Below are 17426 nucleotides of genomic sequence, written 5' to 3'. Positions count from 1 at the left end.
GATCCTAACAGTTCGAATCCCGCCATCCCATATGATCCCCTGTGCCTGCCAGAGGCGATTTCTGAGCATAGAACCAGGAATAACCCCTGAACGCTGCCGGGTGTGACCTCCCCAAAAAAAAATTCCTTATTGAACAGATCACAAAGAGAAGAACAGACAAAATGTGGGTAAAATCATCACTGTATAAGAGAATATTTAGTAAGAGTTATAGCTGTTGGGGCCAGGAAGGTGGCGCTAGAGGTAAGGTGTCTACCTTGCAAGCGCTAGTGTAGGATGGACCACAGTTAGATCCCCCGGCGTCCCATATGGTCTCCCCAAGCCAGGGGCGATGATTTCTGAGCGCATAGCCAGGAGTAACCCCTGAGCATCAAACAGGTGTGGCCCGAAAAACCAAAAAAAAAAAAATTTAAAAGGCAGGCTTGGGGGTGCCATATGGGATGCTGGGAACTGAACCCAGATCTGTCCCAGGCAAGCAAATGCCCTATGTCTGTGCCATCCCTCCGGCCCAAATACAAAATTATTATTTTAATGAATAATTGCAGGTTTCTTCTTAATTGGGGTGGTGAGTCCTGGTGTAAGGTTTTCTGGAGTTGGGGGGAATGAGGCAGTCCCCACTGTGAAAATTGAACATTATTATTGAGCCCTGGTTATGGAATGTTGATGGGTTTTCTTTTATTTCTTTTATAGGGGTCCTCGCCCTGCACCCAGCTAATATTGGATCCACAGCTTGTCTGCTCACTGCGAATGTTGACTTGGCTTGTCAATGGTTGCTGGCTTGCTTTTTTGCAATCAATGTTTGCTTTTGTCAAGGTTCATCTCCTTCCAGGCAGGAACAGGGGCCTCCTTTTGAAAAGGATCTAAAGTGACCTGGTAACTGTTGAGGGCAAACTTATGACCAAGCTTTACTATAACACAGCCTGTATAGAAGTCCCTCAGGCATTTTGATGAAATAAGGCAAAGCTGACAGTGTAACCCAGATATATGCAGAGCTAGCAGCAGAAAAGTTATTGTACCCAAACCCCCTAGATCAATTTTTTTTAACACTTATAGACACAATCACCCATTTGTCCCTTTTTTTTGTTTTGTTTTCTTTTGGAGCCACACCGATGACACTCAGGGGTTAGTCATGGCTATGTGCTCAGCAATCATTCCTGACTTGGGGGACCATATGGAATGTCAGGAATCAAACCATAGTCCATCCTAGGTTAGCACGACTTACTGCTTGCGCCACCTCTCCGGCCCCTCATCTGTCTTTTTGTGGGCCTAACCGGTTGGTCAGCTTTGACACTCTTTGTTTGCTTATCTTGTGCTAAATCAGTAGCAGATATATCCAACTTAAAACCTCCCAGACATCCTGACAAGCCTATGACATTTAAGTTATGACCACAGTGCTCTCAGTTACCAACCTTGATCACGCTTATTTTATTTTATTTTATTTTATTTTGGTTTTGGGGTGCATCTGGTGGTGCTCAGGGGTTACTCCTGGCTCTGCGATCAGAAATTACTCTTGGCAGGCTCAGGGGACCTTATGGGATGCTGGGGATTGAACCTGGGTTGGCCATGTGCAAGACAAATGCTCTACCCACTGAGCTATTGCTCCAGGCCCATATTTTTATTATTATTATTATTATTATTATTATTATTATTTATTTGTTGTGTATGTAAACATTTCCATGGAATTCTTATGTTACTGATCCTACCGTGATTGGTGATTTGCCCTACCCTAGGATGTGACCTGGCATTCTGCTCCCACCCTAGGGTGGTACCTGATTCTCATGAGTAAAAGCAAGGGTCTGTGGAAGACAAGGGCTTTTTTCTGGGACCGATTCTGGGGCTTTTGGCTTCAGCCTTCTGCATGGAATAAAACTGTATCTTCAGAAGCCTGACTGCCTGTTAAGCTTTCTTCACGCCGCATTCACCTTGCAGCTGAACAGGGGGCAGACACGTGGTCCTGAAAAGAGATAGAAATATTAGCTGCATTTGCCCTGTTTTACTGAACTCCATTTTGTTGCTGAACTCCATTTAAGTTGTTTTGTTGTTTGCCCTATTTCCCCTCATAACGCCCTCCCCTGTTTTAACTCCCTTATCTTCAGTGCCCACAGATATGTGAGCAGTCCATGGAGCTAGTGGGCCTGAGCAGTTCCTAGAACTGAGGGGCCTGAGCAGTCCCTGGAATTAAGTGGGCCTGAGCCCCAATATGTGGGCACCGATATTTTTTCCACTATGCTAGTGTTTTTCCATTCTACCCAAAAGCCCGCTTTTACCTTATAAGGGAGTAATGAGTGAGTGTGGATTTTTCCCTGACTAAAAAGTATATAAGCTGTTTGTCCATAGGCCTTGGGGGTCCTTTGCTTCTGTCCTGTGGTGGGCACGCACTGGACTCTGACCAGCCAGAATAAAGAACTTGCTTGTGCTTTTGCCTGAGTGTCAGTCTCTTTATTCCTCCGAGTCGGGCAGTTGGACTACAGGACTTTCAGACCTTTCAGTCCGAACTTAAGGAGAAAGACCTCATCCTCCATCCCTCCATCAAGGGTTGTATTGCAACAATCATTATTATTATTATTATCATTATTATTATTATTATTATTTTGCTTTTTGGGTCACACCCAGTAACGCTCAGGCTCTGCGCTCAGAAATCGGTCCTGGCTTGGGGGACCATATGGACACTGGAGGACTGAATCACGTTCTGTCCTAGATCAGTGTGTGCAAGCAAATGTCCTACCGCTTGTGCCACTGCTCCGGCCCCTTATTTTATTTTTTAAAATTTGTATTTATTTTTTTTTCAATATAAATGAAATGTTCATTATTGAAAATGTGTAAATTCTGGGCCCAGAGAGATAGCACAGTGGCGTTTGCCTTGCAAGCAGCTGATCCAGGACCAAAGATGGTTGGTTCGAATCCCGGTGTCCCACATGGTCCCCCGTGCCTGCCAGGAGCTATTTCTGAGCAGACAGCCAGGAGTAACCCCTGAGCACCACCAGGTGTGGCCCAAAAACAAAAAAATATATATATATATATATATATATATATATATATATATATATATATATATTTAATTCAAAAAAAATAGAAAAAAGAGGGAAAAAAGAAAAGAAAAAAAGGAAAGGTATACATTCTCTTAGTAAACATACCTTTTTTAATTTAGTAGAGGACAATCCTAAACTCCATTGGTGAATGCTGTATTCGAACTTTAATACTTCTTGCAAAACTGATTTCAAGGCTATGAATTTCCTAAGTTATTGCCTGTCTGTGAAGCTCTATGTAATTACTTCAAATCTGAATGATGATATAGCCAGACAATATTTTTGTTGAGATGTTCATTTCATTGAGTCTTTGTATATCTTATATACATTTCATTGAGTCTTTGTATATCTTATTTTTTTTTAAACTTACAGGGTCTGATGGTCTTGGCCGACTCCTTTTATCCTAGCTTCCCAGCCAGGGATGTCCCTGTAAGGTTGTTGTATTTTTTTTCTTTTGTTTTTGTTTTTGGGCCACTCCTGGTGGTGCTCAGGGGTTACTCCTGGCTGTCTGCTCAGAAATAGCTCCTGGCAGGCACGGGGAACCATATGGGACACCGGGATTCGAACCAACCACTCGTCTGCTTGCAAGGTAAACGCCACTGTGCTATCTCTCCGGGAACTGTCCCTGTAAGGTTTGCAGGGGGTTAAAAATTAGGCAGTTCCTGCTTCCATCATGAGAGGGACAGGTCATGTTTGAAGATACCAGATAAAGGTTGGTGTTGGGTTACACCTTATTTTACCTAAAACAAATTAATCCATAGTTTCTTTGTATCTATTTTTTTTACAACTTGGTTTTACCCAAAACAAAGATTGTCTTACTTGTAAACCTGGGTGGATTTACTGTCCCACCAGGGATGATCTCTGTACTCAATAAAAATGGTAGTTCCAATAACCTTTAGGCCAAGGTTATTCCTTTCCATGCCTCTCATATTTTGGTGGGCCTATGCAAACAACAATTGCCACTCTAACACCGTTTATACTGTGCTCCTTTGACTCTAAAACGCACCCACTTAAAATTTGAGGTTAACTTAAGCTAATATGCATGTACATGGAAATGTAAAAAATACTATGCCTCTAATGTTTAAGGAGTTACATAAGTTTGATGGCTTTAGATTACCTTGTGTGCTGTTAAGAAATATCATAATGTGCTACAATCTGGGAACTTGAGGGACAAAGTAATTGCACATGGATTCTGTTTTATTTATCTTAACTTTCTTTGGCTGAAAGTTCAAAGTTAAGATATCAGCAAGGGGACTTCTTCTGATAATTATGTTATGGGTGATTGTCCTTCCACTGTAATTTTTACCTTATCCTCTTTCTTTACATCTTTTCTTCTCATAATTCAAAATAAAAAAAAATTATAAAAAAAAATGGTAGTTCCAGGGGCCGGGCGGTGGCGCTGGAGGTAAGGTGCCTGCCTTGCCTGCGCTAGCCTAGGACGGACCGCGGTTCGATCCCCCGGCGTCCTATATGGTCCCTCAAGAAGCCAGGAGCAACTTCTGAGCGCATAGCCAGGAGTAACCCCTGAGCGTCACAGGGTGTGGCCCAAAAACCAAAAAAAAAAAAAAAAAAAAAAAATGGTAGTTCGGGGGTTTGGGGAAAAAAAAAAAAGAAAAAAAAATGGTAGTTCCAGCAGGCACTGAGAGCCATACTAGGTAGAAGACTGCCCGACTATACGTGTTTCACCCTCAGCCTGTTCTGGATTATTTCTTCTGTGACCCTGATTCAAACTCGTTCACCTGGACTTGGAGATACAGCATGTGGGGTGATTTTACAGGTTGGAGCCAGAAAAGAAAAACATTTGGTCTGGTTTTCCCAGGCCATCAGTCATGAGGACTAACTGCAGGGGAATAATAGCAGGATATTGGCCCATAACATACATCATGAGGACTGACCTCGGGGAGACCCCAATTGATCTGTTTGCAGAGTCCATGGAGAATTTACAACCTTACCAAGGACACGTCAATCCATCCCTTTTCCAGCCCTAGAATTCCACTGCAGGCTGCAGGTGGATGCACCTTTAGCAGCCTCTACAAAGACTGTCAGACCTCACCTGAGAGCGCACCCCGACCCCCTAATAGGGACCCCCAAAGATCAAATCTGTTCTGCCTGCCTTTTCTTTTCCTGCAACCTTTCAGTCCCTGTTTAAGGCTAGCTCTGATTCTGGCAGGACTGTACTGCCTCATAAACACCACGGCTGTGTCCCCTCCCCAAAACAAAAAATATACCGTATTTTCCGGCGTATAAAACGACTCCCTAATTTTGCAGTTAAAACACAGGTTTAGGCCTATATTCGCTGTATCAGACAGAACGTTCCTGTGCTGCAACTGTATGTACCACAGTGAGCCAGTCACAACAAGCAAAGGTCCAAAGGTTATGCTGTAATAGACTTCCTCTCTGACTCTGGCCAATCTGAGCAGGCTTTTGACAGTGTAGATTCGGGTCCAGAACATTGTCTAATTTGCATGCATCAAAAGCCTGCTTGGATTGGCTGACTTAGAGAGGCGGTTCGAGCAACCCTGCAGTGATTGGTGCAGGATCAAGTTGGAAAATTCGTTTTCTGGCAATATCCAGACAATTTTCGTTTAGCGGCATATTGAAACACTTTTCGGGATATACTCGGCGTATAAGACGACCCCCGATTTTCAGTTGACTTTTTTCTTGTTTCAAAAGTCGTCATATACGCCGGAAAATACGGTAAATAAAAATAATTGCCCTTGCATTTAACCCATCTGGGTTTGAGGTTTATTTTCCCGCTAGCCGGCACCTTGACGCTATCCCGCCTCTTTGGAAATATGAACCAATCAGGAGACGCCTGGGGCGCATGTTCTATAACCTCCAGCAAAGACTGGCTGGAGAACGGGAAACTCCCACTTTGGGGTCTATTGTCCTTCCGAGGCTGCCGTCACCCCTTTGAAAACTACAACTCCCGGCAGGCAACGCTTCGCGCAAGCGCGGTGCCTGCGGCGCGGTGCGTCCGCGTGTAGCATGTCGGCGCTGCGCTGGGGCTGGGGCGCAGCGGGGCTAGGGCGGGTCCTGCGACCCCTGGGCCGCCCCGGGCCCCCAGCCTACGAAGGTAAACTGGGAGCTCCGGGAGGTGGGGTTCGCGGAAGCTGTACGCTCTCTAGGCCTTGCAGCCTATGCCAACTTCCCCGGTGACCTTTGGCTTTTCGGAACCCCCCCCTCCCCGGGAATCCAGCTGGCCCTGTCCCTCCCTGTTCGAACCCTTTGTCCCTTTGCTCTGTATAGTTATGGGGAACCCACCGATTCGGCTCCGTTTTCACTCGCCTGGACACCCCCCCCCCCAACTGTCCAAACAGGGTTCCAGATTCAGGCACATTAACCTTTGACTTTTGATTTCTTTGGAAGCCACCTTCCCCGACCCAATTGCTTTTCGGGGTTCTTGGCTCTGAAGCTTTCATCATTCTAGGACCCCGAGTTTCTAAGCCAGCAAGGGTGTCCTGTTTACCTTTGACCTCTTGGCTGTTTGGTTTTGTTTTGTTTTCTCTCGCTAATCGAAGCCCAGATTGATTCCCTGGCCTGTCCACTGAGTTCGGGCCTCCTTTGATCCCAGCTTGTGCCCCAGAAAAGGATCCACCCTCCACTTATGTTGCTGCTGCCCGCTCTCTCCTTTCTTCCCTGCAGGCGCCCTGGATGGACGCTTCTGGGGCTGCAGAAGGTACTCTTCAGCCAATCCCTGTGTCCAGGAGATCCGCAAGGACTGGGGCCACGCGGAACTGTTAGAGGGTGAGCAGCACCCCAGGGCTTGGAGCCGGGAGCCCCTGTTTGCAACCTCAACCAACATGCTGGTCCCGCTCATCTCTTGATCCTGGAAGCTTCAGGCATTTACAAGAAAACTTTGTAAAATAGAATAAGTAGGGGTCTGGCGCAGGGAGGCTGCTTGCCTTGAATGCAGCCTATTCAATCATTCTCTGGCACCCCATAGGGTCCCCAGAACACTGCTGAGAGTGATCCCTAAGCTCAGAGCCAAATGTAGCTCCTGAGCACCTCTCTGGTTGTGGCCTGAAAGAAAATCAGACATAAATAAGCAAACCAAAGATCCTGCTTGTGTAGGTCCCTCCCTACTCGATGAGCCACCATGCTCTCATGCTCTGCCTTCATTCTAATGTTTGGTGGGAATATTATCCGCCCCCCCACCCTGCAGTGCTGTGGTGCAAATGGTAGTCCTGGGCATAAAAAAGCCTGTAGTGGCTCTTAGGGGTGACTGGGCCAAGATTGAAGCTATAAAAGGGCCTGAGTTGAATGAGGGGTGTTAGTTGAAGGAGGATGGCAGCCCCAAGACTGGGGAGGGGGATACTGGAGCAATAGCACAGCAGGTAGGGCTTTTGCCTGTTGGCAGCTGACCCAGGTTTGATCCCTGTATGGCACCCTATACAGTCCCCCAAGCACCACTAGAAATTATTCCTGAATGCAGAGCCTTGTGCATTGCTGGATGTGGCCCCCCCCCTCTAAAAAAAGGTGGATGAGCATCTTATTAAAGTATAAATCTGATTTTTCAGGCTCTGGTGGTACATGAGCTAAGTGGGTTTGAGGGGCTATTAGGACCCAATTAGCAAATGTGCAGAGCCAAGCCCTCTGCTTTTCAGGTCAGCACCTTACCCCCTTCATGTATGGATCTGGAGGGGTGCCAGTTGTCTCCCCTGAAAGTGTCCCCCGACCTACCCCTCCGCAGTGCTGGAGGCGCGGGTGCGGCAGTTGCAGGCAGAAAACGTGTCCGCGGTGAAGGTGGTAAAGAAGGTGTCCCCGAAGGCCGATGGCGCGCTCTCCAAGCCCCCCAAGAAGGCCCGCAAAGCCTGGACAGAAGAGCCGAAGAAGGTGGCAGTGGAGAAGCAGAAAAAAGCCCCTGCGCCTGCCAAGAAGCCAGCTGTCTCCCAGAGACGCCAGGCACAGCTGCTCCTGGAGCCCCAGCTGCAGGATCAGAAGTTGCACCAATGCCTGCAGTGCTGGACCACCGAGACTACCAGCAGCCCCTGGGATGAGCAACTGGCCCAGCTACTGCAGGACGCCCCTCGGAGGCTGAGCGAGGAGGAGCAACAGCAGCAGCTGCCCGAGGGCAGTCCTATTCGGGCACGAGTGGAAGCGCAGCAGCAGCGCCTCCTTTCCTTCTTGGAGAGCTGCGTGCTGTCCGGCCACCTGGCCCTGGCCCACCATGTCCTGACCACACAGCACTCCAGGGCGCGGCTGCCGCAGCAGCTGACGCTCCCCATGTACAACACCATCATGCTGGGCTGGGCACGCCAGGTGAGTTGCACAGCTGATTTTTTTTTTTTGGTTTTTGGGCCACACCTGGTGATGCTCATACTCCTGGCTATGCGCTCAGAAATCGCTCCTGGCTTGGGGGATGCCAGGGGATCGAACCAGGTCTGTCCTGGATCTGCTGAGTGCAAGGCAAACACCCTACTGCTTGCGCCACCACTCTGGTGTCCACCAGGTTCGATTCTTGGCATCCCAGAAGGTCCCCTGACTCTTGCCAGAAGTCAGTCCTGAGCATCACTGGGTATGTTCCCAAAACAAAAAAGAAATTTGTAAGAGCCGGAGTGATAGTTTAGCTGGCAGGGCATTTGCCTTGCAGGCGGCCAACCTGGGTTTAATCTCGGCATCCCATAGGGCTACCCTGAGCCCCACCAAGAGTGATTGCTATATCGACCCCTCTGTAAATCTGACTCTGAGGCCCAAGATGGGCAACAGGTTAGGCCTTCTGAAACTCCTGGACCCCCCAGGCGTAATCCCTGAGCACAAAACTAAGAGTCAACCCTGAGCATTGCCAAGTGTGGGTACCCAAGTAACACACAAAAGTAACACACACTTCCCCCTTTGGTGGTGGTTTTCTGGCTCTTTTTCTTTAGACCTTCCCCATCTCACTTTCCCTTAATCATTACAGAGGTTATGACGAGGGAGAGGTAGTACAAGGGTACACCTAGCTCTCTATAGTCTGCTCACAGATTTTTTTTTTTTGTTTTCAGTTTTGGGGTCATACCTGGAGGTGCTCAAGGGTTACTCCTGGCTCTTCACTCAGAAATCACTCCAAAATAAAAATCTGTGAGCAGGGGCCAGAGAGATAGCACAGTGGTAGGGTGTTCGCCTTGCGCGCAGCTGATCCAAGATGGATGATGGTTTGAATCCCAGCATCCCTTATGGGATTACCTGGAGCAATTTCTTTTTCTTTTTTTTTTTTTTTTTTCGTTTTTGGGTCACACCTGGTGACACTCAGGGGTTACTCCTGGCTATGCACTCAGAATTTGCTCCTGGCTTGGGCGTACCATATGGGATGCCCAATCGTAGTATGTCCTAGGCTAGTGTTTGCAAGGCAGACAGACACCTTATCTCTAGCAGAGCCAGCCCCATGCTGGGAGCAATTTCTGAGTGCAGAGCCAGGAGTAACTCTAGAGCGCCACTGGGTGTGACCCCAAAACCAAAAAAAGAGATCACTTCTGGCAGGCTCAGGGGACCATATGGGGATCGAACCTGGGTTGGCCCTGTGCAAGGCAAACGCCCTACTGCTGTGCTATTGCTCTGGCCCCTGCTCACAGACTTTTTTTTTTTTGGTTTTTGATTTTGGGTCACACCCGGTGGCACTCAGGAGTTACTCCTGGCTCTGTGCTCAGAAGTTGTTCTTGGCAGGCTTGGGGGACCATATGGGATGCTGGGATTCAAATCGGGGCCCGTCCTAACTTGGCTGAATGCAAGGCAAATGCCTTACCGCTGTGCTATCGCTCCGGCCCCTGCTCACAGATTTTTATTTTGGGCTCACACCAGCTGGTGCTCAGGAATGGTTCTTTTGGCTCTGTGCTCAGGGATCACTCCTGGTGGGGCTGAGGGGGACCCTCTGCGGTGTCGGGGATCGAGCCTCCAGGCAGACCCCAGAATTCTGGTGTGTTGAGTGGACACTGAGCAGTGTTCATTGGCATCTGGGTTTTCATCTTGGGTTGGAAGGTTTCTGGGCTGGAGGACAGATCACCCCACTGTACCCTGCCTGAGTCGTGGCCAGCAAGCCAGTGGTGTGAGGGCTGAGCCCCAGGTCTATGAGCTTGAGGGGTATTGGGATGCCCTTGAGCTGGGTTTGGATGGCGTCCTCTAATGTGAATACATGGAATCGCCTGGTGCATCAGGACCCAGGTGCCCCTCTCACTGCTGCATGGGGGACCCCCAGCCCTCACTGCCCCATGCTTGTTCCCACAGGGGTCCTTCAAGGAGCTAGTGTACATTTTCTACATGCTGAAGGATGCAGGCCTGGCCCCGGACCTGCTCTCCTACGCCGCAGCACTGCAGTGCATGGGGCGGCTGGACAAAGATAAACAAATCATCCAAAGGTGGGGGGCACTGGCAGAGTGGTGTGGGGGTGAGGGGGCGCTGCGTGCATGCGTGACCTCAGTGAGGATGTGGGGCTCATTGATCCCTTCCTCCTGACCCCACATACAGGTGCCTGCAGCAGATGGACCAGGACGGGTTGCAGCTCGAGGACCTGTTTGCGGAGCCGCTGAGTTCCGAGGAACAGGCCGCTGTGTTGAGTGCGGTGCGCAAGGTCCTGCCCGACTTTCAGCTGCCTACCCCGCCCCCGCCCCCCACATCCGGCTGCAGCTCCCCACTGCTGACTGGGATCTATGCCCAGGTGAGGCCCTGCCCCCGGGGTCGACCGGGTGTGCCTTAGATTTCCTGTTCTTGCACCTGCAGCCCAATGGGGTACCCTCTGCCTTAGGGGGCACGCTGGTCCCCCTTGTTGCACTCGGATAATGAGGTGGTGTCAGGGATGATACTTGCTGCCTTGCACCCATCCTGAGCCCCCATCCTATTGGGCTGCAGTGCTGAGAGGCCAACCCAGGGCTTCCCCCATGTCAGACAAGGCCCCCTGTGTTCTTTTGATTTTCCGGCCACACCTCGGGGGCTCAGGGCTGACTCCTGGCTCTGAGCTCAGGGCTCCCAGTCTTGTAATGTCTAATTCAGTGCATGTTGGTTAATTCCAGAACATTTCATTTCTCAGAGGGGAGACCTCACCCCAGATCCTCTTCCCCTTTCAACCTGATGGCCCTGCCTACAGCTTCCTATGACTGGGGGACCTAGTTGGGGTGTGTCTGGTTTTCTCTCTGGCCTGAGGATCCTGTGTTTTGTGTGTGTGTGTGTGTGTGTGTGTGTGTGTGTGTGTGTGTGTTGAGAACCCCTATGTGTTTTCCAGCTTTGAGGAGGCCTGAGGGGGGGCGTGTGTCTGCTTAATCACCATGTGAGACCCCAGACTGTACACTTAGTATCTCTTGGACATTTATGCAGGAGTGTTTAGTTTCTCTTTTTTATTTTTTGGGCCATACCTGGCGATGCTCGGTTTACTCCTGGCTCAGCGTTCAGGAATCAATCTTGGTGGTGCGTAGGGGACCCTATGGATGCCAGGGATCAAACTCAGGTCGACTGTGTGCAAGGCAGATAGATGCCTGCTCCTGCTTTTCTAGTCCTCTGGCCGCTGTCCTTACCCTTACATGCCAACGACGGACTTGTGTGGTTTTGACTCTGAACGCATTGGTTTGGTTTGCTGCTATTTTTAATGCGTCTATTTCTAGACAGGTCAACACATTCACACCATTTCAAGTTTAAGAAGAAAATGCACCCGGGGACTGGAAGTGCCTTCCGGCCTGTGCAGCCCACACCCCCATCCCACCCTACCCGGCCCTGGCCATAAACCCATTCCCCTACCCCTCTATCTTGCCAGGGACCCTTTCATGACTAGCATGATCTCTCTCTCTTTTTTTTTTTTTTTTTCTGATTTTTTGGGTCACACCTAGCAGTGCTCAGGACTGACTCCTGATTCTGCTCTCAGGAATCACTCCAGGTGGGGGGGGGGGGGGCTAGAAATTGAACACTAGTCTTCCACGTGACACTTATTTGCAGCTCAGACTTGGTGGATGGTTTTCAGGAAGGCTTGGGAAAACCGGGTAATCGACAGTGAGGGTTGGTCATGTTTGTCTGTTGGCGGGGAGCACAGCCCAGCTCAGCAATGCCCTCCCCGGCCTGCCGGCAGGACCCGCCCGCCACCTACCCTAAGCTCCACCTGCCCCTGAGGACGCTGAAGAAGCTTTTCCAGAAGCAGCTGCGCGTGGAGATGGCCACGATTGTGCAGGTCCGCTCGGTGGACAGGGTCCAGAAGGAGACCAAGGAGCTGCTGCGTGCGGTGAGGGCCAGGGCCCCTGGCAGCTGACCAGATTCCACCCTGTCCCCATCCGCACCTTTCCTCCTGCATTTGGCTTCTGTCCTCACCTTAGGCAGGATGACCAAGCTGTACTGGGCCGACCCGGGCTCCATCTCCCAGGCCTGGAGGGTTCCCCTTCTACACCCCCCACACCCAAGAGGGTCCCCCCACCCCCCCTCCCTGGATCACCAGGAGTGAACCCTGAGCACAATCAGAAGTAAACTATGCCGCTGCCACCACAGGTAGCCCCCAAAGGAACAAAGGTTGGTTTTTGAGCCATCGCCTCCGGAAATGAGGTACGGGGCAGGTGACCGCAAGTCCCATTTGTCTCCCACAGCGTAAGACCCTAAAGAGGCTGCGTGCCCAGTGGGAGGAGGAGCTGCTGGCTGCGCTGCGGGAGGTCAAGGAGAACCAGGCCAGACTGGCACGGCTGGGCAACCCCTCCCTGCTGCCCTACCTGAGCCTGGTCCCCGATAGGGATGTGATACAGCTCCTGCTGCAGGTGGGCTAGGGATGAGCTGTGGTGGGTTGGGGCGGAGCTTAAGAAGGGGCCTGTGGTGGGTGGGACCCATGTGGGCAGGGCCGAGTCCTGGTGGGTGGAGCCGAACTTAATGAGGGGCATGGGGTGGGCAGGATTGATGTAGGTGGGGCTGAGCAGGGGTTGACATTGCTCATAATTATAATGTATTATGTTGTATTTTATGTATATACTATACATGTGTATATGTATATATTATGTATATATGTATATTATGCATATATGTGTACATTATAACCACATTGGGTCCAATGTGACTGAGAGGGGTGCAGGTAGAAGCGGACCTGAGTTCTAAAGGGTAGAGACTGAATCATATGAATAGGGGCTTAGTGGGCGGGACCAAGTGGGTGGGGCTGAATGTTGATAGGGCAGCTGGCATCTCGATGGGTGTGGCCTGTTATGGGCAGGACACTCAAGGGCTTTTCCCAAGTGGCCACCTGGACTTGGAGCTTCCACCTTGCAGACCCTGTATTCCATGTCCCCGCATGGGGAGTCCCTGATGTCCATGGCTCAGGACTTGGGCCTGCGGATGTTCAGCCGGTACATGGTGCAAAGGAAAATCCTCAGCAACCGGATACAGGCGCTGGAGCAGCGCTACCACGAGTACCTGCAACTGCTGGCCGCCGACTCAGAGGTGAGCCAGGGTCTGAAGGCCCGGGAGCCACACCGGAGGGGGAAGAGTCCCAGAGGTCGGACGTGGCTGGTATCTCCCACCCCTCCCCTCCTCCAGTCCCCTTACCTGGCCTCTTGCCTGCAGGTGACACCTCGCTGCTTACCCAGGCAGCACTGGGAAGCCCTGGGACCGCCCGGCCTGCCCCACGAGCAGCCCTGGCCCCTGCAGGTGCTGGTGGAGCTGGGCAAGCAGCTGGCCGAGATGCTGGTGAAGGCCATTCACATGCCCAGCTACCTGGCCACCGCCACCCAGACCTCCAAGAAGAGCATTCCGGTGCTGTACCATGTCTACTCCTTCCGCAGCTTCCGACAGGTTTGCTGCGGCTGTCGTGGGGGTGCTGGGTTGAGCAGGGTAGGGGTGGGGATCTGCCCTGCTGAGCTCCTCACCTGAGCCGGGACTCCTCCCCCCCTGCCCAGATTGGCATCCTGAAGCCGCACCCTTCCTTCACCGAGCTGCGGGAGAGGGCGTCCGAGGGCATGCTGACCTTCGATGCCAACGAGGTCCCCATGCTGTGCCCGCCTCTGCCCTGGACGTCGTCGCACATGGGCGCCTTCCTGCTGAGCCCCACCAAGCTGATGCGTTCCATGGAGGGCATCCCGCAGCACCTCAACCTGCTGGACAGCTGCCCACCCCAGGACCTGCATGGTGCACTGGACACCGTCACCCAGCTGGGCAACGTCGCCTGGCGTGTGCGCGGGACCCTGCTCGACCTGGTGCTCGAGCTCTTCACCGCTAAGGGCTGCCCGCGCCTTGGGGTGCCCGCGCCCGCCTCTGAGGCGCCCCAGCCGCCCTCCATGCGCTTGCCACCCGATACCCCTCCGGCCCGCAAGGCCGAGCTGCGCCGGGAGGTGGCTCGATGCCAGAAGCTGACGCGGGAGATGCACAGCCTGCGGGCCGACGCACTCTACCGCCTGTCGCTGGCTCAGCACCTTCGCCACCAGACCTTCTGGCTGCCCCACAACATGGACTTCCGAGGCCGCACCTACCCCTGCCCCCCGCACTTCAACCACCTGGGCAGTGACCTGGCCCGTGCCCTGCTCGAGTTCGCTGAGGGCCGCCCGCTGGGGCCTCATGGCCTCAACTGGCTCAAGATCCACCTCGTCAACCTCACCGGCTTCCAGAAACGCGCGTCCCTGAAGGACCGAAGCAAGTTCGCCGACCAGGTCATGGATGACATCTTGGACTCGGCCGACCACCCCATGACGGTAGGTCTGGACTTACCACCCTGCCCTTTGCTCCTGACCCTGCATCACAATGATGTCACACCACTTGGGCCTCCCTGGATCCCAGCCAATGCCTCTAAATCCCTGCACCAAGCTCCTGCCTGGCCCATTCTCCTCCTGCTTCCCCACCCAGGGCCGCAAGTGGTGGATGACAGCCGATGAACCGTGGCAGACGCTGGCCTGCTGCATGGAGATCGCCAAGGCCGTGCGCTCCCCCGACCCCGAGGCTTATGTGTCCCACTTCCCCGTGCACCAGGTGAGTGGGGAGCCCTGCCTGGGGATCACAGAGCCCTGGGTGGGGTTGGCCCTCCCCACCTGCTAGCTGATGACTAGGGCTCCCTTGTTTTGTGGGCTTCCAGGATGGCTCCTGTAACGGGCTGCAGCACTATGCAGCCCTGGGCCGCGACAATGTGGGAGCTGCTGCCGTCAATCTGGTGCCATCGGACCTGCCGCAAGACGTGTACAGCGAGGTGGCTGCACAGGTGGGCACTGAGCTCCTTCCCATGCCGGGTCTCCAGAAATAACCAAGCAGGGGAGGCTGTTGCGACAGTCATGGTGCCCTAAGCAATGCCAGGAATAATTCCTGAATGCAGAGCCGGGACTGACCCATGCGCATCACTGGGGTATGGCCCCAAAAGTCAAAAAAGAAAAAACCTAGAAGAGATTTGCAGTTTTCTGGCCCCTACCCCCACCCCCATCCCTGATGTGGGTGGGCCTGGGGAAGTGCAGGTGGAACTGGCACCCTGCCGTGCCCTGCCCAGGTCGAGGTGTTTCGCAAGGAGGACGCTCAGCAAGGCGTGCAGATAGCCCAGGTCCTGGAGGGCTTCATCAACCGCAAGGTGGTAAAGCAGACGGTCATGACCGTGGTCTACGGCGTCACGCGCTATGGAGGCCGCCTGCAGATCGAGAGGCGCCTGCGTGAGACCCACAACTTCCCGCAGGTGGGTGGCCATTCCACCCGCCTCTCCCCATTGGAAAAGTCGGTCATGATGGCACTTAACCTGATGGCACCCGCCTCCCGCCTGCCTGCAGGAGTTTGTGTGGGAAGCGTCGCATTACCTGGTTCGCAAGGTCTTCAGCAGTCTCCAGGAGATGTTCTCAGGCTCCCGGGCCATCCAGGTGCGACCCTGGGCGGGTGGTCGCTCTCCCCACACCACCCCTGTGCCCCAGTCCTGGCCCTGTAGGCACCCCTAAACCTGCGCCTGCCCCCCACAGAGCTGGCTAACGGAGACTGCGCGCCTCATCGCCCAGTCTGGCTCAGCCGTGGAGTGGATCACACCCCTGGGCATCCCCATCATCCAGCCCTACCATGTGGGCTGCAAGATCTTGGTGCGTGTCATTTATGCTGCCCTTCTTCCCTACATGCGCATGTGCCCTCGTCTCCTTGGCCCTGCTTGCGTCCTAGTGCGCATGTGCCGCCCTCACTGCGCAGGTCTAAGGTCTAACCCACCTCTCCTCCTGCACAGATCGGGGGCGGCCTCCAGACTCTCACCGTCAGCAACAGCGGGGACGCCAACAGGTGGGGCAGTGGGTGCGGATTGAGGGGAGGCCTTGGCTAGACCCGGGCAGCCCCCTCCCAAGCCGCTCAATACTCCTGGACCCCCCCTCCCCGACTATCGTATCCCCAGGAGACCCAACACGCTGAAGCAGAGGAACGGCTTCCCACCCAACTTCATCCACTCGCTAGACTCCTCACACATGATGCTCACGGCGCTGCATTGCTACAGGTGGGCTCTCTACGTGGGCTCGGGCACCCCACACCTGAGCCCAAAGAACTGGGCCTAATGCCCAGAGGCACCTGCTTGGGAGCAGGGGTTTCTGTGGCCACATGTGTCTGGGGGTCCTTTATGACTACCGCTTGGGGTGATGGGGCTGCAAGGAGAAGTGACTGCTAGCAGGCAGGAAGATGGCACAGAGGGCAGCAGCATGCGTGGGGGGCAAGTTCAGCCTCTTGTCATTATGAGGCGACCTCCAGGAAAAGGCGAGCGGGTGGGGGGTCGCTAAGTCCCGCCCTCCGTCTCCCCCAGGAAGGGCCTGACCTTCGTGTCTGTCCATGATTGCTTCTGGACCCACGCTGCAGACGTCCAGGTCATGAACCAGGTACCACCCCTCTCCCTTCAGCCTCTCCCTTGTGCCTGGGTATTGTGGGAGGCCGGGGTGGGTGACCCCCTAAACTCTCCCTCTCCCCCTGACCACCCCCACTATTCCCAGGTGTGCCGGGAGCAGTTCTTCCACCTGCACAGCCAACCCATCCTCCAAAATCTGTCGTCTTTCCTGGCGGAGCGATTCTGCACCGGCCCTAAGTGAGCCTCCACGTCCCCTAGGGTCCCCCCCACAAAGCCCCCTCTGTGCCCACCCAAGCTGTGCTTCATTCTGCACCCCTGTCCGTCCCGCAGAGCCCAGCGCCAGCCGTCCAAGTTCAGCCAGCTGTCGAAACTGCACCAGACGCTGATGGCTGTACCCAAGAGAGGTTAGCGGGGAGGACCGAGACAGGCACGTGGGGGGCTCCCGGGGTACCCCTGGCCTCACTCCCGCCTCTGCCCTCCCTCCCCTCCCTGCAGGGACTCTGAACCTGGAGCAGGTGAAACACTCCACCTACTTCTTCAGCTGACAACTGCCGTGCCACCGGCCCTGCCCAGCCCTCCTCGGTCCCCTTCCTAGCTGTAAATAAAGCCGTTGTCACCCCCGGGAGCTGCCGTCTCTTCGTCTCTTCTCGCAGGGCCCCAGGGCCCTGGCACCTGCCCTTGCCCGGGTCGTAGAGGAATCACGCGGTGCA

At 53.4% G+C, this 17426-nt stretch overlaps 1 protein-coding gene across 1 annotated transcript; it reads left to right on the top strand.

Moving 5' to 3' along the window:
• The first annotated feature begins 5995 nt into the window (after positions 1-5995).
• Positions 5996-17341, top strand: POLRMT (RNA polymerase mitochondrial). The gene is made up of 21 exons (XM_049788734.1): positions 5996-6099; positions 6669-6770; positions 7717-8285; positions 10224-10354; positions 10464-10653; positions 12049-12198; positions 12554-12718; positions 13218-13388; positions 13512-13739; positions 13844-14632; positions 14784-14906; positions 15010-15132; positions 15412-15591; positions 15683-15769; positions 15866-15979; positions 16117-16169; positions 16279-16377; positions 16678-16750; positions 16862-16953; positions 17047-17120; positions 17212-17341. The coding sequence occupies exons 1-21, from the start codon at positions 6012-6014 to the stop codon at positions 17259-17261; spliced, it is 3651 nt and encodes a 1216-aa protein (XP_049644691.1). The 5' UTR covers positions 5996-6011; the 3' UTR covers positions 17262-17341.
• Positions 17342-17426: the final 85 nt, after the last annotated feature.

The sequence above is a fragment of the Suncus etruscus genome, chromosome 15, assembly GCF_024139225.1.
Source record: "Suncus etruscus isolate mSunEtr1 chromosome 15, mSunEtr1.pri.cur, whole genome shotgun sequence".
Taxonomy (NCBI): domain Eukaryota; kingdom Metazoa; phylum Chordata; class Mammalia; order Eulipotyphla; family Soricidae; genus Suncus; species Suncus etruscus.
The sequence above is the reverse complement of the archived record's forward strand: the minus strand, read 5'-3'. Positions and strand labels throughout refer to the sequence as shown.

Bases quoted from the DNA above. Each gene is read 5' to 3' on its own strand.
- POLRMT (XM_049788734.1), top strand. From the start codon at position 6,012: ATGTCGGCGCTGCGCTGGGGCTGGGGCGCAGCGGGGCTAGGGCGGGTC. The intron at 6,100-6,668 runs GTAAACTGGGAG...TCTTCCCTGCAG, and splicing joins CGGGCCCCCAGCCTACGAAG to GCGCCCTGGATGGACGCTTC. The intron at 16,954-17,046 runs GTGAGCCTCCAC...TCCGTCCCGCAG, and splicing joins CGATTCTGCACCGGCCCTAA to AGCCCAGCGCCAGCCGTCCA.